Source organism: Phoxinus phoxinus (genome assembly GCF_949152265.1).
Source record: "Phoxinus phoxinus genome assembly, chromosome: 6".
In the NCBI taxonomy this organism is placed as follows: Eukaryota; Metazoa; Chordata; class Actinopteri; order Cypriniformes; family Leuciscidae; genus Phoxinus; species Phoxinus phoxinus.
In genome coordinates this window covers 8,441,656-8,463,941 of record NC_136881.1, presented here as the reverse complement: position 1 = coordinate 8,463,941, position 22,286 = coordinate 8,441,656, and the positions used below count along the sequence as shown (strand labels likewise).

Sequence of the window (22,286 nt, the reverse complement as noted above, 5' to 3'; positions counted from 1 at the left end):
TCAAACTTAGGGTTTAGATATCTATCTATCTATCGATCTATCTATCTATCTATCTGTCTGTCTGTCTGTCTGTCTGTCTTTCTATGTATCTGTCTGTTCGTCTATCTATCCATCCGTCTGTCTGTCTATATAGCTGTATGTCTTTCTATCTATCTGTCCATCCGTCCATCCATCCGTCTGTCTATATATCTATCTGTCTGTCTGTCTTTCTATTTTTCTATCTGTCTGTCTATATCTGTCCGTTCATCTATCTGTCTGTCTGTCCGTCTATATATCTTTCTGTCTATCTCTGTCCGTTCATCTATCTGTCTGTCTGTCCGTCTATATATCTGTCTATCTGTCTTTCTATCTATCTCTCTGTCTGTCTGTCTGTCCGTCTGTCTATCTCTGTCCGTTCATCTATCTGTCTGTCTGTCCGTCTATATATCTGTCTGTCTGTCTTTCTATTTATCTATCCGTCTGTCTATATCTGTCCGTTCATCTATCTGTCTGTCTGTCCGTCTATATATCTTTCTGTCTATCTCTGTCCGTTCATCTATCTGTCTGTCTGTCCGTCTATATATCTGTCTATCTGTCTTTCTATCTATCTCTCTGTCTGTCTGTCTGTCCGTCTGTCTATCTCTGTCCGTTCATCTATCTGTCTGTCTGTCCGTCTATCCATCCATCCCTCTGTCTATATAGCTGTCTTTCTATTTATCTATCCGTCCGTCCGTCCATCCGTCTGTCTATATATCTGTCTGTCTGTCTTTCTATTTATCCGTCTGTCTATCTCTGTCCGTTCATCTATCTGTCTATCTATCTATCTATCTATCTATCTATCTATCTATCTATCTATCTATCTGTCTGTCTGTCTTTCTATCTATCTGTCTGTCTGTCCGTCTATCCATCCATCCATCCGTCTGTCTGTCTATATAGCTGTCTATCTATCTATCTATCTATCTATCTATCTATCTATCTATCTATCTATCTATCTATCTATCTATCTATCTATCTATCTATCTATCTATCTATGAACACCTTACCACATAGCAACACCCTGGCAACTACCTAGAAACAGGTTTGCATCTTTTGCACCACTCATATTTTCAGAAAAAGTAAAAAATAACACTTTCACATAATGTCTTAATTCATACAGCCACATTCCCTTGGTACGGGAAAAAGCTGGTAAAAGCTTTTTTAATGTTCATGCATATTCAAATGCAAGATGTGAAGAAATCTCCACCTTTATCTAGCACTTTCTTTGTTAAAGTCAACTGTGGTGTGACAGTATAGTGCTCTCTGGTGGTCTCTGTGATTTAACACTTGGCAGTATCACACATCTTACCATCCATACGACTCTCTAGGCCATATCTGGATACAGGTGTGGATCAGTGGAAACACCTGCACATGTCCTTACAAGAGCTGCTCAACTGGCTGCAGTTGAAGAGGGAGGAGCTAGAACAGCAGAAACCAGTAGGGGGCGACGTGCCGACCGTGCACCAACAACTCCTTACGCACAAGGTGAGTCTAGGACGCGTCCTCTTCGCCCCTCATTGAAAGCATGAAGAGTGATGTTCAAGATGTGATTTATGCATTCTGTCTTTCGTGGCGCCAAAGTGTGATCATTATCGGAGTCTGTTCTTGTTAAATATTTAAACAGATGGAGATGGTATCTTGCGTAGGAGAGGTGCAAAGTCCCTTGTCTCTTTGCATGGTTGTGTGGACCAATTAACATCTGCTGATGGCCATCAGCTGTCAGGGGCCGCAGTAAACAGGATGTGGTCATGAAGTAGTTAGTGTAGGGGAGCACAGAGAGCGGGTTGCCTGTGACAGCTGAGTCACTCTGTCACACTCTACAGGTGCAGTTAACTGGGAAGTAAACTGGCATGTGTGTAGGAGCTGCAAAGTAAGTCTCAGCAGAAACGTAATTGAACAAAGTTTTCGCAAACTACTAAATAAATTGGCAATGCTGTGCTTTGTCTAAGAAAACCTCAGGTTTCTTTTTCACTCAAACCTGGAAAATATTTGAGGAGTTTGAAAACAGAAAAAGTTATGATAGAAATTTTGCTTATCAAATGAATTCACATTGATTTGTATAGCGCTTTTCACAATTCATATCGTTTCAAAGCAGCTTTACGTAAAATTTATTTTTCTACGTGACTGTGTCAAAGTAATGGCCATATTGCAGAAATGCACAGTTCTAATAGAATACAAATCATGCAGATAGCTAACGTCATGTATTCATTTAAGCAAAAACAATGAGCACGTTAAAGCAATCATTACATGTTGAGATAATGATTACAATATATGGAAAAGTCGGCAGTTTTGTAATATATAAGCAAAAAAATTTGCACTGAACACGTGAACTCAGTGTCACAAAAGGTCATATGTGTCCATTGAAGCAGATGATACCTTTTGGATCATTCTTAAATCATGCTGGATAATGTGATCATAAGGGTTTCTCACAAACTTGTGGAATTCATGTTTATTTTTGTTAAAATTAGAAAAATTTATAACAGAACCATTTTCACTATTAGTAGCCTAAATAAAACAAATGTATGGAAAAAATAAATAGAAAATAATAATGCTCAGCTTGCTTTAATATCTTGCAATTGGCTTAGTTTATAATACTTTTGGTTGCACTTTATTTTACAGTACGTTGTTTACTTGCCCAAGAAAGTACTGGTTAATATACAGGAAGGTAACTACATGGATTATGTTTAGGGGTAGGTTCAGGGTTAGTTACTACCCAGTTATTGCAATTACTATAATAAGTACATAGTATGCTCATAGGGAACAGGGCTGTAAAATAAAGTGCTTCAATAGCTTTTAGTTTAATGGTTTAGAAACTGTTTTAGTGTTTGTTTTGCTCATAAAAACAACATTGAATGAATAAAATGTGCCCACTGATAGTGTCACATGCGGCAGTGTCATTATACGTTTATAGTATTTATTAATAGTTTGAGTTTACTTTTTATTCATAAATTTAAATAATTATTTAGTAATTACTAAAACTTAACTTAAAACACAAGTAATTTTGTTATGTGATTTACATTTGATACGTTTTTGATGTTAGTGCCTCAACTTAATTATTTCAACGTTTTCATCTGATATTAGTATTTGATTTGATTTCAGCTTTAAGTCCAAGTACCAAAATGTATTTTAGTTTAAGGCATGTGGTGTCAGTCCATGCAATGATGTAAACGCAGACACAAAATTAGTGATGATCACAGTTTGTATGTGCCCCGAAAATGGCTGAAAGACAGTGAGCAGTAAAACTCTCAGACCAGGATCTCTAGAAAACACAAACATTGTAACAGCACTGTGTTAATTGCATTAGGTTGCACTGATATTTGTGAATCCAGTGTATTCTATGATGAGCCTTATTTGCATAGGAACGAGGCATGTTTGCCCAGGAAAGAATGACAATGGCTTGATTTAAATATGCATGAGGAAGCACTATACTAGAAAAAAACAGCACCTGGTTAAGTTTGACTGGAGGGGGGTATACAGTATGTGAATAAAATGCAGGTTTTTGCAGGATTTAGTGCTAAAGTTGCACAAATGTTCTCCTCATTGTGACATTTAGTATTTTTGGTAGCAAGTCATTGTGCTTTCACAGGTCTTCAGAAGAGAGTTGGCTGCCAAAGAACCTTTAGTCAATGGAACAGTTGACAATGCTAAAACCTTCCTTGCCGAGATGCCTCGTGAGGGTCTGAAACAGAAGCCTGGACAAAAGGGTATGAAGTCTTCTGTACCTACACATATGTCCAATACAATAACTTAAAGCTACACTGTGTAATTTAAGTTTATTCTTAAAAAAAAAAACCTTTGTTCTTTCAAAATTATATGAGCTCATTAATGTATCCTTCTACCAACTAATCAAGTATTCTCGTAAGCGTAGAATCTGCCGTTTATTATACATACGGGTGAGCTGCTCGAATGGTGGAAGCCATGTTGCGCCTCCATCTTGAAAATACATTAGCCAAAGAGGGACATACCTGCAAATTCAAGCTTCGCCTTTTGCGTTTTTACACTCAATGGCACCGTGACGAATGCGAGGGGGAGATTACTCGCGACTGCTGGAAGATTTGTAATAATAAAGCCACCGTAGGAGTAAAAACGCCCTCAGAATGGGAGGGGCTAGAAAGTAATATTCAGTTGGTAGTCATATACAATTTCACCGCTAGATGGGAGTAATTCCTACACAGTGTAGCTTTAAAGATGCTCTAACCTGTATTTCATTTTGTGTGCTGCCCAGATGTAAGTCCTGAGGAGAGGGTTCAAAATGTGGGCCGCATATTGCGTAAAGAAGTGGAGGATGTAACGGTGCGCTGGAAGAATCTGGGTGCAGCTGCTGTTGACTGGCAGCAACAGCTGGAATTGGCCATGGAGAGGCTGATGGAGCTGCAGGACGCCCAGGATCAGCTGGACTTCAAGCTACGGCAGGCTGAGACCGTGAAGAATTCTTGGAAGCCTGTTGGGGAGCTGCTTGTAGATGATTTGCAAAACCACATAGACCGAGTAAAGGTCAGTAACCTCTTATCCCTTATAAAAAAGCTTTTTTTGGACATGTACAATGGCGATAGCATGGTATACTCTGAAGCAACTTGGGTTAGCATGTTTGTACTGTGTTATACATGTTTATTATTTTAATCTTTGGGCCAAAAGGCATTAAGGTTTTATGTATTTCCCCAGGTGTTCCAGGAGGAGATAGTTCCCATTCAGGATAATGTAAATCAGGTCAACCAACTGGCCTCCACATTTAGACCACCTGACATTCAGCTCTCTCCAGACAACCTGAGCAGAATCGATGACCTCAACATGAGATGGAGGCTTCTGCAGGTATCCATTCATGTTCTTTAATTTGAAGTCAACATGAATTGCCTTATTTGTTTTACAACCTCGACTTCCATAAATTTACATATTTTCAAGTGAAAGACCATGTTTAATGAGAAGTGGCGGACTTGATTTGATTCGTTGGGAACTGATTGACCATTCCATACCAAAATGGAGCGAGTACCCCAAAACAATGCCTAAATAGCTATTTGGCTGCTGGTTAACATTAGCCTACATGGGCTGTTAGTTCAGACAAAAATTTTAATTCTATCATCATTTACTCACCCTCATGTCGTGCCAAACCTGTAAGACTGTTTTTTATCTTCGGTGAATAAAAGCCTAAATTCAATATGTTCATTGTATAAAGCGATCTAGTCTCTTTAGAAAATTTGGACTAAACCTTTCAATTCATATGGATTAGTTTTGCGATGTCTATATGAACTTTTTGAAGCGTCAAAGTGGTAGTTGCGTAGCTGTCAACGGAGGGACAGAAATCTATCAGATTTCATTAAAAATATCTTAATTTGTGTTCCAAAGATGAACGAAAGTCTTACGGGTTTGGAACGACACGAGGGTGAGTAAATGATGATAGAATTAAAACATTTGGGTGAATGAACCCTTTAATGACATCAGCAAAAAGAACAGTTGTTTTAATTAAAGATTACAAAGAAAAACATGCACTAATAAATTGTTCAAAATACAATTTGGAATGTGTACTAATTCAATTCATTCTATATAAATCAAGTCAGGTCACAGCTTTAGCTCCTGACACAAAAAATACAGTTCAATCTTTGAAAAGTTGTAGAAAAGTGTACATGTCAGCAATAGATGCAACAAGCAGATCACAGAAATGATCTGTCCTTCAGAGATTTGACAAAGGACACAGAAAGGCATTATTTAATAAAAAGAAGTTGGGCAGAAACATAAAAACAATCGTGACGAAACATTCTGCACATTTACAGAATATGTTTCTTTGAAATTGTTTTATTAACCATTACTGGCATGTGTTTGTTTCCTTTTCCAGTGTTCTTGTGAACTAAAACTTCTTAAAACTGTTTCCGATAATTGAAATAAAGCTAAAATAAGGTGTGTGTGTGTGTGTGTGTGTGTGTGTGTGTGTGTGTGTGTGTGTGTGTGTGTGTGTGTGTGTGTGTGTGTGTGTGTGTGTGTGTGTGTGTGTGTGTGTGTGTGTGTGTGTGTGTGTGTGTGTGTGTGTGTGGATGAAAAACAAAATGTAAAAAGAGAAATGTTGCCCATGTTACTGAAATAGAATGATTTTAAGTCAAAGTACTAACATTACTAGACTGAAATAAAAAAATAAAAAAATATTTTTTATATACAAAAATATGATAAAAAGTGACAAAAGCACATACAATTCATTATATTAAACTAAACTTAAAACGAAAGCTGAAAATATAAATAAAAGCTGATTCGAAATGTTAGTAAATAATAACAGTATATAAATAATACTAAAATAACGCTATTCTTTACAGCAATTTATTCCTGTTCCTTCCGCCTCTTCTGTGTTTTTTAGGTCTCCATTGAGGAACATCTGACCCAGCTGACCACAGCCTACAGGGACCTGGGGCCCCAGACTCAGAATTTCCTGCATGGTGAGTGTGTATTTGTGGTTCTGTTTAGCAGTATTATGAGCAGTATAATGACAAAACATTGTACTTATGTGAATCATAAACTAATCCTGTGTATTTTATAACGTCTTACTGAACTTTTAAGTTGCTTACTGTACATAAAATGTGTCTTGAACCAAATGAAGAAGTGAATGGTGAAAAGAAAGGGCTTTGAAATCGAGGTAACATGAATGGGTTTTCTTTTCTGCACACAGCGTCTGTTGAAAGCCCTCTTGAACGCTCTATTTCGCCCAACAATGTCCCCTACTATATCAAGTAAGTCTTCCCAAACTCAACCCACATGTTGATGTCAGGCACATTCAAGGTCCACACTGAATTAACAAATTGAATTTCAACACTATGAAAGCTCCCAGACTAAGAAATACATCATAGCTGGCAGCAGACTACCAAAGAAAAGTGATTTTGCGTGACCTTTTTCCAAACAGAGATATCACCCTGGAAAATTTGTGCAGAATAATCGGAGATGATAAATTAGGCTCTGCCAATGCATGTAGCAGCATGCATCACACTAACTGAGAACTTCTGCACACGGATGACTGAGTGAGCGAGTTTCAGAACTTCTTATCTTCATATCAAACTGGGAAGTTTGCCAGTTTCCATAGAAAAATTCCATGCAGATAAAAATGTTGTCTTTGTAACAAGCAATGCACAAATGTGTATATTTACAAAACAGTACAATAGACTAAATAATATAATGGTAGAGTGAGCCCTCAAATAAATTGGCAGCCCTTCATATGCAACTACCTGTGATTAAAATAATTTGCACTACTTTTGTTTATTTTTTGCCATGTAGAAATGTTTCGTCAAAGCATAATGGAAAGTATAATGAATTTCATGTCAAAGCAATCTTCAGAAAAATACACCCATTTTAAAATGCCAATGCATGAACCATGTAAATGATTTGGGTAAAGGTTAGCCGTGAGTTATTCAATGAAGCATTCCCACCCCCAAAATGGTAGCAGTGAGAAAGTGTCAGATTCTTTGGGGTAAGCTGTGCCATTGGCTCAACTATACAGTCAATTTTTTATTTTATTAATTTATTTTTATTATATATTTATCTCTTGACACGTACACAGCTTAGCACCTTTTTAGAAGTCATATTTCTGTATGATATAAATGCTTTCATTTCTATAGATGACAGAGGTGAATGTAATATTCATAATCACTATGTCATTTTTCTTTGCCAAGAAGACCATTTAAAGTGGTGTGGCTCATCAAACTCTACCCTATTTGGGTGTCTACATTTTGCTTAGACACTGAAAAATAAAATAAATAAAAAATAAAACCTGATTATTGGAGTATATTTTATAAAACAATAATTCTATTTAATTTTTAAATCAGTGTTTTACTTGCTGTTTCTTTGTAATTATTTGTGAAATTGCACTTTTTGAGTGAAAATAGTCACCGACACCAAAAACCTTTTTTCCAGTGATATATACTGTATATTACAATATTCATTATAGTTGTTTCATCGCTTTTGTGGCTCAAAATCGACATCATCCTCAAAAATCATTCATTTAATCTCTAAAAAGTATGTGCACAAGCTTCATATACAGTCAGAGCTGTATTTTTGCTCATGGCAGTGCATTAATCTGACTTCATAGGAGAGAACTGACTCTTAATGATGCTGTCATAGATTATGAATGTCATTAATGCTGGTCAAGCAGAGCAGTACTTTCAGTCAGATGGCACTAGAATTTGTTATTTCCAGCCTATTGCATATGATAAGCTGCAGGACAATAAAGGGTATCGCTTTATAATAACTTTCATTAATAAGTTATCAACAAACATTAATGCTTAACAGATATGTAGTTCATTTACAGCATATGAAATATACTGTATGATTCCAAGTCTCATGACATTTATATTACGTAGCCTACACTAGTGATCTAAATGTTTGTTAATGTCAGTAATGAAGGTTATTATAAAAGTTGTATCCGGTGAAATATTTTACCCATACACTTTTCATGGGATTTTTAGTCATTAACTTCAGCCCATCTAATATATTAAACAAACTAAGCAAATTATTGCATATTATGTTGATCACGATTTGCTTTAAATTTATGCAAAATGTAAGCCTCGTCAAATCAGATTCCTGCACTGTGGCAGCATGCAGCTTTTGTCAGGGAATAAATAACCCATCTAGCCCTCCCCAACAAAACAGTACTGGTCATTTTCACATGAATCGGCTGTGTCTCAAAACCTAGTGAGCGGCCTAGCTAGATATCATTTATTTTGTTTTGTTTATTTGCAGCAATCTAATGTTGGAATCACTTTTTTTGGGCATCCCACATTCAATTCGAGCATTTTGACCATCATATGTGAACTTTTTCTACCGTTTGATTTAAGCTTTTTTTCTAAGGCTTATTATTAGTGCGATTTCTTTTCCATACTGTTGACACCTAACACTTTTTTTTTTCTCAGTCTATGGTTGACACGTTCGAACGTTTGATTTGAGCATTTATCACCCATCCTCCAGTGGAGTTTAAAAGATGATTGACCATTTTTGGGCATCAAGGGCGATCGATCGGTTTAAGCTTTTTTTAATACAGGAGAGTTCGAACGGTGTATGGACAATTTGGCGACCACAGTTCAAACGTCCGATTAGCAGTCATCAGAACGTTCGCATGATTGATTTAAACAGTTGACTGAGCATTTTTGGGCATCGTTAAGTTCAGAATATCGGTTTGAGCTTTGTTTTGCGGAAACGTTCGAACGTTAACAACTTGGCGAATCACATCATAGGCACATTCGATCGTAGAACCAATTGTTTAAGCATACGAACAGTTTAGAACATTTCATTCCACCATATTAGGAATTATTTTTTTGTTGCTATCGGGCATTTAAACGATTTCCACAAAATGCTCGAATCGCACGCAAGCGATGTCCTAAAATGCGGTCTACTGGGTAGGTGGTATGCTAGGTTTTAAAGCACCTCCTAAGTAAGCGAGTGAGTGAGGGAGAGAGAGATGAGTTGGAGGGGGAAGGGAGCAGGAGGAAAAGCTCCGCCTCGTCTGAGCCGCTCTGGCGGAGGGAGATCGCAGGGAAGTCGGATGCTTTTTCCCCTGTAGAGAGGGAACACCGCGGAGGTGATTCGCCCCAAACAACATTTGGGATTTTAAAAAACAAACACGTTGGATTCGGCGATTATTAAGAGGCAAGATGAGGGAGAACTTGAGAAAGTAAGTGCAATGCTAACACGAATAAATGTCGGCTCGTGCGAGTAGAGGACGCCGAAGGAGTTTTGCATTCGTCCATCTGCCGTATATTCGCTGTTTCTTTTCCTTGCTCGTTTCCCTTACAGCCTAGCAGGTGCTTGTTCGGTTTTACAAGGAACCAGTGCAGCCGGGAATGTCCACGTCTTTTAGCGACACGCCAGTTCAGCGCTTGATTTGTTTATTTTTCGAATGCCAAACACATCGATAGTTCCTGATGCATCTACTGTGCCCTTCTTGCAGCATGCCGACCGATAAACCTAACGTGGCGTTCATATTGTCATTTATGTTTTTGGAGGTGTATTTGATAGAAATCATTATATTGATAACGAGGCTTGGCCTTAAGGATCCTCCATATTCGTGCGCTTCCCATAAGTTAACATTATACCACACAGAAGATAACTGTTTTGGTTTTAACCACATACTTACGGCTGCGTTTGCATTCAACCATAACCAAGAGCCACAATTAGAGGTGTCTGCGTGAAGGGTACACTGTGTGGGTACACTGTGCTGTGAGATGCGTTCATGCATGTAGGTGGGCATTCCTTTTTCTTGTCCAAACCCACATTACTGCTGTACTTCCGCTCATGCAGTGCCTGGAGATGTGCAGGTATGGTGTTTTCAGTGGGAAATTTGCCATCAGGCCATTGGCATGCTCTACTGAGACTACCTGAACCTAGAGGGCGCTGCCAGATACTGACTGTGTCTCAAAGCCTAGTGAGCTGCTTGTGATGCCCAGTAATTCTGTGCGTGTTTTCAAACTTTTTGATATCAAAGACCACACCTTCTAATTTTTTATATATAAGACTTCTTAAATTGTAATTGAATAATTTGCTTTTGTTGACTCGTACCAAATCTTGTTTTTATTTGTGTATATCCACTGTTTAAGTCATTTCTACTTAAGTTAAATTACATCAAGCTGACTTAAATTAGTTGAATCTTGTATAACTTAAAGTTGAAAATTGCTTAACTTATTTTGGTGAGTTAAAGCAATGTAGAAACATATGTTGTCATAACTTATTGATCATATATTTTTTTACAGCATACATTTTTTTATTAGTTTAATTCAGAATTAATAATGCTTTTTAGTGCTTTTATTCGTAGATGCTTTAAATTGATCTAAATTTACCTTAAAGATTTGTTGCGGTGTTTAATTGCTGTTCTTTCGAACTTTCTATTCATAAAATAATCAGTTTCCACAATAATATATTGTTTTGAACATTGATAATAATAAGATACGTTTCTTGAGCACCAAGCATATAGCACCAGCATATTAGAACGATTTCTGAAGGATCATGTGACACTGAAGACTGGAGTAATGATGCTGAAAATTCAGCGTTGCCATCACATGGATAAATTATATTTAAAAATATATTAATATAGAAAATAGTTCTTTTAAACCTGTTCCAAGTTAGCTGATTAACATCCCTAGCTAAACAAATACTCTGGCAGTCCCATGGTAAATAGCATTGGTATTACCATGGTGCTTTTTTGTAAGTAGGGTTCCACCCCATAATGTTTGCATTTCAGAGAGACTGATGTTTTCCACAACTCCTTTTAAACTTCTTTCATTTTGACCCCTCTGACTTTTTCAGAATTTTTTTCTTTTGGAAGAAAAAAATGCATGAAAGTTCACTTTCATCCAATTTTTGTTGATGGTGTTTTTTTCTGCTTTAACACTGTAGAGGCTGGGTATAATTTATAGTTTTGAAGTTTCTCCACCTTATTAGAATTCTGCAGAGCCACTTGGCTGGCTTAAGCCCAAAATCACAAACACCCTGGCCCATAGCAACACTTCAAAACAAGGCATCTCAGTAGTGTAAATTGCATTTCCACTAATGGATTCATTTAGAGCCATTGTAACAAAACAGTCAGGCACTGTTCTGAATGTAGAAATTGACTCCCTTCTTTTAAGATTCAAATGAAGAGGACCCAGTACAACAACTTAGATGCTCAAAACTTTTCCCATGGTCACATGTAGGATCTAAACCAGTGGTTCCCAACCTTTTTTCTAAAATTCAAAATCATGAGCCCAAAACACACTAGCAGAAACACATTTTATTTACTGACAGGGATTACAAAATCATTTGTCATTAAAATAATGACATTAACAAAGGACAGCTGGATTTTAAATGAACAAGAGTTTTGTTTGTGTGACTTGCATGAACCATGTTCAAATAAGGTATTGACAAAAATATTTATGAAATGATAAACCTCACATTTCAGCCTTTAAACCTGAAAGAAACAGGGTTAGATAAAATGATTATAGATATTGTATCAGCTCCAAGAATAATTTGATGTCTTATCCAAATTGTTTAGATTTTTTGAATGCACATTAGCTTAGTTTTCATCAACCGGTAAAAAATTGACTAGCGCATCAAAATTTGGTCTGATTTTACACAAACAAAAACCACAGACAGTCTGAATAAAAATGGTAAATCAGTAGATGGCGCTTATGGAACATTTCCCTCAGCACTCTGTTGTAAAACCTTGAAACCTTCTTTCCTCCATGTTTTCACACAAAATGAAACTCGCGCTGCATGCTGTGCCTGCATGAGACTGTTGCTAACTTTGATTAAAGCTATGCGGTATCTGCCATAAGTTTTTCAAGTCCTGTTAATCAAACGATGATTAAAATATTAAACTGTAAGACTAACCATCAGGAATTGTATCGTGGTTTATCCTCCAACCGGTACATTTTTCATCCCTACTTGTAACCTAAAAACTAGAGTGAGTTAGGCCAGGTTGGGAATCACTGGTATAAACAATGGACTCTAAAATATTAAAATGATGATAAAATGATGAGTTGCAAGATGGGTTTTTGGCAGAAACAAGCTTTTGGTGGTTTAAGCCCCACCAGCTCGAGTTTTTAAATGTTTTCAGTCACTGTAAAAATGGATATTTAACTTGGATACTCTATAATCTTTTCACTTTTATTTTGCCTCTGTCCCAACTTTTTTTGGAGTGTGTTGCTGCAATCAAAATGTGCTTATATTTACAAAATACAATTAATTTGGACAGTGAAAATATTGTAAATATTATATTTGTACTTTTCTCAGTTAAATAAAGGTTAAAGAGGGTGAACAAATCACAGATTCTTGATTTTATTACATTTTACAATGTCCCAACTTTTCTGAAATTGGGGTTATGCTTATGCTGCCTTTTTTAGAGCCCCATTTTTTTATTTTTTTATTCCATTATACTCAAAATAATAGTCAGGCCAGGACAACCTTGTAAAATGTATGTTCTATCTTCCACAAAGTAGTCACACAGGTTTGAAACCATATAAGGATCAGTAAATGACTGAATGTTCACCTTTGATCTGTTCTTTTAAATGAGACGTGTTATCATAGACGGCATGTCTAACATATTGTTACTGTAGTATGTCATTGGTGTGATGGTTCTACTTGAACGGATGTGCTAAATGTGCTTGAGTATCTGTTGAAAATGACCTTTATTTGAAGAACATAATTGAGCTATTCTTGAGTTTGAGGACTACAAAGATTTATTGTTGGATGTAAAAAGATTCAAGGTTTGTCCACCACACTTTAATCTATATAACTTTAGATGGAGGATGACACTGTCTCGAGCATTTATGGACGTTGTAGTGCCTTTTGTTGGCTTTTGGTATGTATTTATTATGACGCTTTTCGGCTCGGTTTGCTTTTTCCACTGCAGTTTAGTACCCCTTCAGAATGGGTGGGATTATATAGTGATCGTTATAGTTGCGCCTCCATCTCGTCTACTGACCACGATACAGCCATTTCTTTTTTCAAGTTGCGGGCAACGGTCGTTTTAAAAAGTCGTGCGAACAAATGATACTGCGGTGGCTGTTGCTGACTATTTAAATCTAGCGGGTTTGGTGTCTTGTGTCGCAAATCCAATGACGCTGGTAGTGACGATTCTCTGACTAATCAGTGATCTGCAGTGCTTACACGTCACATTTTAGTATCGGTATGGTTTGCTTGGAGGTTGTACTAAAAAAAGTACCTGGTACCAAACGCCTAAAAGTGAGCCGTACCAAACGCCTAAAAGTGAGCCGTACCAAACGCCTAAAACTGAGCCGTACCATGCAGTGGAAAAGTGCCTTTATAACGCATGTTTTTCCGAGAGAGCTACTGTTATTCGCCTTGTCTTTTCTTTCAGTCACCAGACCCAAACAACATGTTGGGACCACCCAAAGATGGCAGAACTGTACCAGTCATTAGGTAGGCCTGATTCAAGTCTGATGTGCATGAAGTAGAGCTGGATGATGTATTGAATATTAATAGCATGTTCATGATGATCTTGCTGGTGACTTTCCAAAGATGGTGCTAAAAATGTTAATGGAGGTCTTCATGTGGCATTTTACTGTGTATTAAAATGTCTTTGTGATGATAAATGAATATATAGCCTACACTACAGCACACCATAGTAATATATATATATATAGGAATATAGTAATTGTTCAGCAAGGATTCATTAAATTGATAAAAACGTGACTTTACATTAACAAAAAGTTTTTGTTTTTCAAATAAATGCTCTGTTCATCAAAAAATACTGAATTTTTTTTTTTTCAACATTGATAGTAAGAAATTTCTTGAGCAGCAAATCAGCATATTAGAATGATTTCTGAAGGATCATGTGACACTGAAAACTGGAGCAATGATGCTGAAAATTCAGTTTTGATCACAGGAATAAATTACATTTTTAAGTATATTAAAAGCTGTAACAATTCTTTCTTTTTTTTGCCATAAAGCACAACGTTGCTATGAAGTAGTTACATCTCTCACATTTGCAGAAATCTGTGTTGTATTGGAATTGCCCTTAAGTAAAATGTCAGATTGTTAGTTGAAATGTTTTTGATCAATGGATTAAAATGGAAAGGACTAATTGGATGATACTAGCTTGATGTCTCTGCTGCCTGTTTTTCAGATCCCAACAAATAAGATCAAAATTAGAAATTGTCAGATGCAGAGATGAGAGCTTTTACTGTGACAGTAATGAAATGTTGGATGAACAGTTTGCTCAAATGAACATGTCCCATTTTCTCGTGCTAAACAGCGGATCTCAACAACGTACGATTCTCTGCATACAGGACAGCAATGAAGCTCAGACGAATGCAGAAAGCTCTATGCTGTAAGTTCACACAACTTACTATTTGCAATCAAACAACCCTGTGAATCTGTTTTCAGTTTTTTTTCTGAACATTCATTCTACTCATGACAATAAGCTAAAAAAAAGTCTTTATTTAGGCTTAAACCATGTCTCAGAGAAACATTTTGTGAAGAGGAAAGGGTTAGAATTTGCTTCTATCTCCGTCAGATTTCATAGTAAGTTGTACCGTAAATAATAAAGAAAAAAAGAAAAAAATGTTTAGAATGACTAGTTTCCCACACATTTGATTACACAACAGGGTTTCCTAAAGCAAACGGTACGGTCTGTTACTGCTGCCAAACCCTGACCCTGCTGAGATGAATGAAACTCCACTTTGTGCGTTCAGGAGTGGTGCGCTATTAACTTCTATTTCGCCAGACTTTGTTTAATATGTTTAATATCAAAAGTAACCGAAAAGTAACCTGGGCTGGGTTTCCCAAAAGCGTCGTAAGCCTAAGTTGATCGTAGAGACCATTGGTGGCAATTGTTCTACGATCAACTTAAGCTTACGATGCTTTTGGGAAACCCTGCCCTGGTCTGTCCTGTCTGTCAGCGTGTTGTCAGTGTCCTCTCTGCTCCGCGATGTATTTTTCTCTGCGTGAGAACATGGTGTGGCGTGAGAGCGGTGTAGCTTGTCGGACATAGCGACAGCAACTAAGTGGGGTGGGTCTTTGCGAACAGTCAATTCTAATTTTAATAGTGAGACTTTTGTTTTTTTGTGTTCAGGCTTGATTTTGTAATCAAAACTTTATATAAGAATTTGAATTTAGATTTATCGGCTTCCAAATATAAAGAATTATCGGTATCAACCTAAATCTTCATATCGGTACATCCCTAAAATAAATAAATAAGAATGAACATCAGAAGGTATGTTGAAAGATACAGTAAAAAAAATGTGAAAGTATTGTCTCATGTAATCACTCAATCATTGTTTAAAGCTTGGAAAGATGTCAATAAAACAGCTTGGAAACACTGTCACGTCATGTTTACCTCAGGAAAAGCCATTCAATGTCCATAAACTCCCTAGTTAGCTAGAAAAATTAACTCTAGAGAGGGGCTTATTTAATATATTTGAATTATTCCATCATGAAAACTAGTTTTTATGACAGCCACCTTTAAAATGTTTATATTTCAAAAAACAAATGGAATAAACATAATTGTTATAAGAGGCACTTTATCAAATGTTTGCATTTTTCTGTGCACAGTGGATCTTCTGGGCATGTCTGCGGCCTGTGAGGCCTTTGAGCAGCACAATCTGAAACAGAATGAGCAATTCATGGACATCATGCAGGTGATCAACTGTCTGACCAGCATCTACGACCGTCTGGAGCAGCAGCACAGCAGCCTGGTCAACGTGCCTCTCTGCGTGGACATGTGTCTCAACTGGCTGCTCAACGTTTATGATACGTACGTTTCACTTTTTGTTGTTGCTTTCCGTGTTTAAGGTGTTATGGAATAGTTCCATTATTGAAAGCAGGTCATATGTGGTTGGAACAACATGAGTGCAAGTAAATGATGAAAGAGTTTCAAATTTGGGAGGGATGAACTAATCCTTTAAATATTAGAACACATGAGTCAGAGAGAATCAAGGAGTTGGACTCAATTGGTACTCAGCATGTTTCTCAGTAGGATCACACTGAGCCATAAATCATGCAGTGTTTGTACATGGAGGTGGTAGATTCCACAGAAGACCCCTGTCTTTCCCCGAAAAGTAAACTGAGAGGAAAACGTTAGAGGTCTTTTCATTCTACGCCTGTTTTTTACCTAGATTGTCTTGCAAAGCAATGTTTTTCTCAAAAGATGGGATGAAGAAATTGTCGTCAGGGTTCCATTGCGTACTTAAAAAGTTCTCTAATTTTAAATTTTGTGATTTTAAATTTTAAGAATTGTGATACGCCCTAATATAAATAATTTTTTGTCCCTGACTACATATATTTAAAACATTTTAAATATTGTATTTTATTAAATAATGTATTTTTTTTACATTTATTATTTATACTAATTCGTAAACATGGAAGCACATATATGTGGCCTTCTGTGTTTACCATATTTGTGGCTAAATTAAATCAGTCTTTAATTTTTCATGTGAACTATACATAATAGCCTACATAATGTTGCATTTTTGTATTGGGATATATATTGTGACAACAATATACTTTATTACACCCCTAATGTTAATTTTATTGTGTTTAAATTGGACTATGCTGTAGATAGTTTTAAGCATGCATATTTTATCTTCCTAATCTTTTTAGCATGCATTTTTTTATCTTCCTAATCTTTTTGAATGAGCAACTGGAAGTAGTAAAGCATAGACATTTCAAAATAAGAGTCTTGATATATTTCGTGCTTTAATTTTGAGAATTTATTTGAGAAGTTTACAAAACCTTACAATAAATAACAAATGCTACATATATGTATTGAAAAAAATCGGTACATATTTAATAAATAAAACATGTTTTTCATATAGTTTACATAGTTTCAAACATATTTCCCTGATATAAACAGCTTTAAGTCATGTGTCAACATCAAAGTTAAGTGTACACCCCAGCCTAAGTATTTAAGTAGTTTTATGTAAAACTGAGATTTGTATTTGTCCAACACTTTTAAAAGGTTTTTAAAAGGTAAATTTGATTTTAAAGGTTAAACATTAAAGACAAATTTAGAAGAAATTCTTTGTTTTTAAAAGCAAAAACAGTATATTTTACCAGTGTATGGTACAGAAACATCTAGAGTTGGTTTGTTCCTGATCTTGACTTTTATCTGCAAAAAAGATTATAAAAAGAGCGATTGTCGGTCTTGCTTTAGTCATTTGTCACCTTATTTAATTTTTTTCCCCGCAGAGGACGAGCTGGCAAGATTCGTACCCTATCCTTCAAAACAGGAATAATCTGTTTGTGCAAAGCTCACCTTGAAGATAAGTACAGATGTAAGTTTTTCTGCTTCTGCATTTCCTCTTTTCTATTTTGTCTCCATGTCGTAATTAGAACCAAGATATTTGTTGGGTTTACAGAACATGTACTACTAGCAGTTTACAGCTCTCTCAAGTGTTGGCAGCGTCTTGTAGTATGTTGTCATTGTTTAGTTGTTAATAGCACTGCTGTAAACGCTGTTGTAAAGCTTTGGAGTTTGCTCTTTTAGAGTATATCTAGCACACAGTATATAGTGCAACAGCTGGAGGTATTCCAGAAATCAAGGTTAACTTACCATCACATATACTATGAACTCTTGGGGTTTATGCGCAACAAACTTCCGTATTCTATAAAACAGGTTGCATCTCTGCTTCTGGTTCAGGTCTTTTTTTACGTACTTTGTTAAATATCGAGCTGTTTTACTAAAGATACCTTCAAAGGGATGAGCATGACCGATGTCAAAAAGTTTGTTTTATTTTTCATCTTCTCACTAACATTTTGGTATTTAAATTGAATAAAACTGCAACAAAAGAACTAGCTTGGTTAGCTGATTACCTTAGAAGTTCATATCGCCGTCAATTCGTACTGCCGTTACCACTTTCTCCGACAAGTGGATTTTTTTTTCTTTTGCTTAAGACGAGACACGGCAGGTAGAAACTTGTTTTTTTTCACTGGTCAATTTTGAGATTTTGGGATATTTGTCTTCAATAACATGTCTTCTTTCAGACTTGTGGTGAGAAAAATTTAGGTCTTTATTTTACTACACTTAGTTTACTACACTACGCATCTGTAGATTTCTGATAAATTCAACAAAAGTTGGCGTTCTAAATCGTCCCGCTGCTCCACGATCGCTGTCTGCACCGTGTCATCACATAGCACGGGAAGCGAAATAAACCTAAAATTCTCGGGAAGGCTATTGACCGTATATTCTGATAAATTTTACAGGATAACAAAAGTAGATATCCATAAATCCCTCTGTATTTTTTCCCCCATCTAATATGTGAACACAATGAAAAAATAATTTTGAACCTGGCTTTATCCAATAGCCTACTCAGATTTTGTGTTTTTTTTAAATGTATGCAAATTAGCGCATATTTACTTAGATATTGCCTAATTTGCATATTTAAACATTGAATTACAGAAAACTTGTAATACATTTTTTTTCTCATCTTAATGTAGTAATCAACTGGGAAAGTTTCATGGTGATATCTGCTAGTTAAAAAATGTAAGGAAGTACCCAGATTTTGGCATGTTTGCACAGCAGGAACTAGGAACGATTTTAGTTCTAGCAACTCTTTTTGGAGGAACTAAATTAGCTCCTACTTCAGAGTAGGGTCTAAACCAGCACTGTAGGAACTATCCGTGACGTCATTGTACGCTGATTGGCCGAACGCACATGAAACCCTAGTAGCACCTGTCATTTTTTTTTAAAGGCTGTACAGATTATAGCCTATATATTTACTCCACAACCAAACTCTACGAACATGGAAAACAATGATAGATGGGCCTCTTAACCTTCCAAGGGAACCACCCTGGTGGCGAGTTCCTAGAATTAAGTTCCTAGAACTTCCCGGTGCGAAAGCCCCTTATGTTGCTATGGCTACTTACCCTGAAAGTTATCTCCATTTTTGGAACTAAAAGATTAGGTTATCCTTAAACTTAGCCGGGGATTTCGCATTAACTGCTCAGAAATAAATGTTTACTCACCTAGAAACTGCACAGCAGACCATTCTAAACTTAGGGGTTGGTAAGATTTTTTGGTAAGAAAAAATTAATTTGGAAGTTTTCAGGCTATGTTTACACGGAAACGATCTGAAGAGAAAACGCAAAAGTGGCGTTGCGTTATCAGTTTTTATTCTGCGTTTAGACGAGCGTTATGGGGGGGAAATCTGCGTGCATATGGTGACGCAAAAGTGTGTGAAATTCGATGTAGTATGCACTCCAGGCGGCTAGGTGACAATGTGAAGCACTGAAAGTGAAAGAGCCGCTGACACATTTTTTCATGTTTAATACGGTAAAGCTGCTGCTTTAACCCTCGGTGCTCTTCGCGTGTCGCTCAAAAATGACAGAATTTTTTTTTTTTTTTTTATTGTTAATGAAATTTATGTTATATTTTAAGTTGATAATGTTTTGTTATTTTCCTGTACTGGCGCATGCCTGTGACGTAAACGTGTACGCGACGCCTTCACTGTCTAGCAGACTTTTGCGTTTTTACCCTTTAGACGGGAACGCGATGGTGGAGCGTTTTTAAGATTTCCACTCTGGAGGGTGGTTTCACTTTTTTGCGTTTTTAAGCCCCAAAAACGCTGTCGCCGTGTAAACGAAAGGCAAATCCGATAAAATATTTTTACGTTTTCACCCGCGAGCGTTCTCGTGTAAACAGGCTATCAGTGTGGATATAAGTTTTTATATATTTTTTATATTCTTCTTTCTGTTAATCAAAACATGATGTTTTTGTCTCTGTTACCCGTTTTGCTCATCATTTCCTCTCACACTTTAGTTTTATTCAGAGAGGTGGCCAGTGCCACAGGCTTCTGTGACCAGCGGCGCCTCGGCCTCCTCCTGCACGACGCCATACAGATCCCCAGACAGCTGGGTGAGGTGGCATCTTTCGGAGGGAGCAATATCGAGCCCAGTGTGCGCAGCTGCTTTCAGTTTGTAAGTAACCATCGTCTACATTCATGAACAGAGTAAGTTAAAGCAACCATGTAGAATATGCAATGTTAGTATTTTTCTTTTTGGTACATGTGACCCTAATTATGTTCTGTCCAATAAGAAAATTCCATAATTTAATTTGGTCCTTTAAATTTAATTCTAGTTTTTCACAAATGTTTTTTCAAAAGCCTCTACAACTCTGTACATTTCCTCAGTCTATTCAGTGTTTTCATCCGTTTTCTTTTCTTTTGCTCTGATATGAAGGCCAATAACAAACCAGAGCTAGAAGCTTCAGTCTTCCTGGACTGGATGCGTTTAGAACCTCAGTCGATGGTTTGGCTTCCTGTCCTTCACCGTGTGGCGGCCGCTGAGACAGCAAAGCACCAGGCTAAATGCAACATTTGTAAGGAATGTCCTATTATTGGCTTCAGGTATGGACCTTTTCTTTAGTGCTATTATTCAGAATGACTGATTTTGCCTCAGGTGCTTTAAAAGTCTCAGCACTTTTTTGTGTGAATATTTAAGCATTGCACCAAACTTCAAGGCAGACGTTGATAAAGAAGATCTTTGTCTGTGTCATGAGGCTCAAAAAGCTGCAGTGTTCTCTTCTGTTAGAGGTTTTATTGGTGGGAGAACACAGTCCTACTTTTAGTGTTTTTTTTATATCTGACTTTAAAGTCTACATGATATCAAAGTTGACCCTGTTTACTTTCTTCCTGCTCTTATTTGTTGGTGTACTTCTTTCAAAAGAGATTTTTTTTGGCTTATATTATGTTGCTTGATAATCTGTCTAATACTTATACTAAGTTTTGCCTTGTGTTGTATGTGTTAGGCTGAAATATCACACTTCTGATGATTTTTATTTACAAAATGTTCAGGTTTACTATTCATATTATATCATGTAAAGAGTTTAATCATTAATACATTTCGGGGAATGATTTTAAGGACATTTTGTACAATTTGTTGTGTTGGGTCACCACTTGCAAAATCTAGCAAAACCACTTGAGAGCCACTGATTTATAGCGTTAGTTTGCATGATTCATTTTTGTAGCACTTAAATCTAAAGTTTAAAATCCCCCCAAATAAATATTGACAGAAACTGACACAAAAACGTCTTAAAGACATTTTCACTTATGTCTTTTCACTTTTGTCTGTTTTATCCTTTGCAATCAGGGATATTAGTCTATGACTATAATATTATTCTTTCCTCTCTGTGCTTCTAGTTTCGCAAGCAGAAGAGAAAAGTTGTTTGATAGATTAAGAAAGAAAAAAAATTAAGGAAAAAAAAAGAAGCGCTGATGAAGTGTACACAAGATAAGTGGCATTCATAAAAAAGTAAACAGGGTCATTTTTGATGTCATCCCAAAATAAGAAAACTTTTATTAACTCAACCTGTCATTCAAAATCTCATTAATGTCATTCATGTCAAACCCATGTCTTACACTTCTATTAAACATTTTTAGTGTTTAAAAAAACAACTTTAAAACAGGAAAAACTAAATTACAATAAAAACAGAAATATTGTAAAATATTATTACAAATTAAAAGAACTGTGTTCTCTTTGAATACCATTTAAAATGTAATTTATTCCTGTAATGGCAGCGCTGGATTTTCAGCATCATTACTCTGATCTCAGAAGGATCATGTGACACTGAAGACTATTCTAATATGCTGATTTGCTGCTCAATATACATTTCTTATTATTATCACAGTGGGAAAACATTTGTAGTGTATGGAGTAGGTGAGTAAATGCTGACAGAATGTGATTTTGGTGAACCCTCCCTTTAAGTAGGATGTACACAATCAGACTGTAATATGCTCACTATTGAGAGTAGGTGAGAACAGGGAACATCTCCACCTGGAGGAGCAAGATGTAACTGCAGCTTTCTGGGAAATGATCTTGCT

At 36.5% G+C, this 22,286-nt stretch overlaps 1 protein-coding gene across 12 annotated transcripts in view; it reads left to right on the top strand.

Annotated features, from left to right (window-relative positions):
- The window catches only part of dmd (dystrophin), a 99,450-nt gene that overhangs the window by 57,182 nt on the left and 19,982 nt on the right, over window positions 1-22,286 (top strand). For 9 of the 12 annotated variants that reach the window (XM_079615159.1, XM_079615158.1, XM_079615157.1 and 6 more), the window contains 12 exons: window positions 1,344-1,500; window positions 3,602-3,719; window positions 4,241-4,509; window positions 4,678-4,824; window positions 6,353-6,431; window positions 6,662-6,722; window positions 13,829-13,890; window positions 14,726-14,800; window positions 16,024-16,225; window positions 17,659-17,744; window positions 20,228-20,385; window positions 20,647-20,813. In XM_079615159.1, coding sequence (XP_079471285.1) covers window positions 1,344-1,500; window positions 3,602-3,719; window positions 4,241-4,509; window positions 4,678-4,824; window positions 6,353-6,431; window positions 6,662-6,722; window positions 13,829-13,890; window positions 14,726-14,800; window positions 16,024-16,225; window positions 17,659-17,744; window positions 20,228-20,385; window positions 20,647-20,813 — 1,581 coding nt within the window. Of the gene's footprint in view, window positions 1-1,343; window positions 1,501-3,601; window positions 3,720-4,240; window positions 4,510-4,677; window positions 4,825-6,352; window positions 6,432-6,661; window positions 6,723-6,892; window positions 7,097-9,036; window positions 9,650-13,828; window positions 13,891-14,725; window positions 14,801-16,023; window positions 16,226-17,658; window positions 17,745-20,227; window positions 20,386-20,646; window positions 20,814-22,286 lie in introns of those variants that run through there. The other 3 variants (XM_079615161.1, XM_079615152.1, XM_079615153.1) reach the window with 3 other exon arrangements.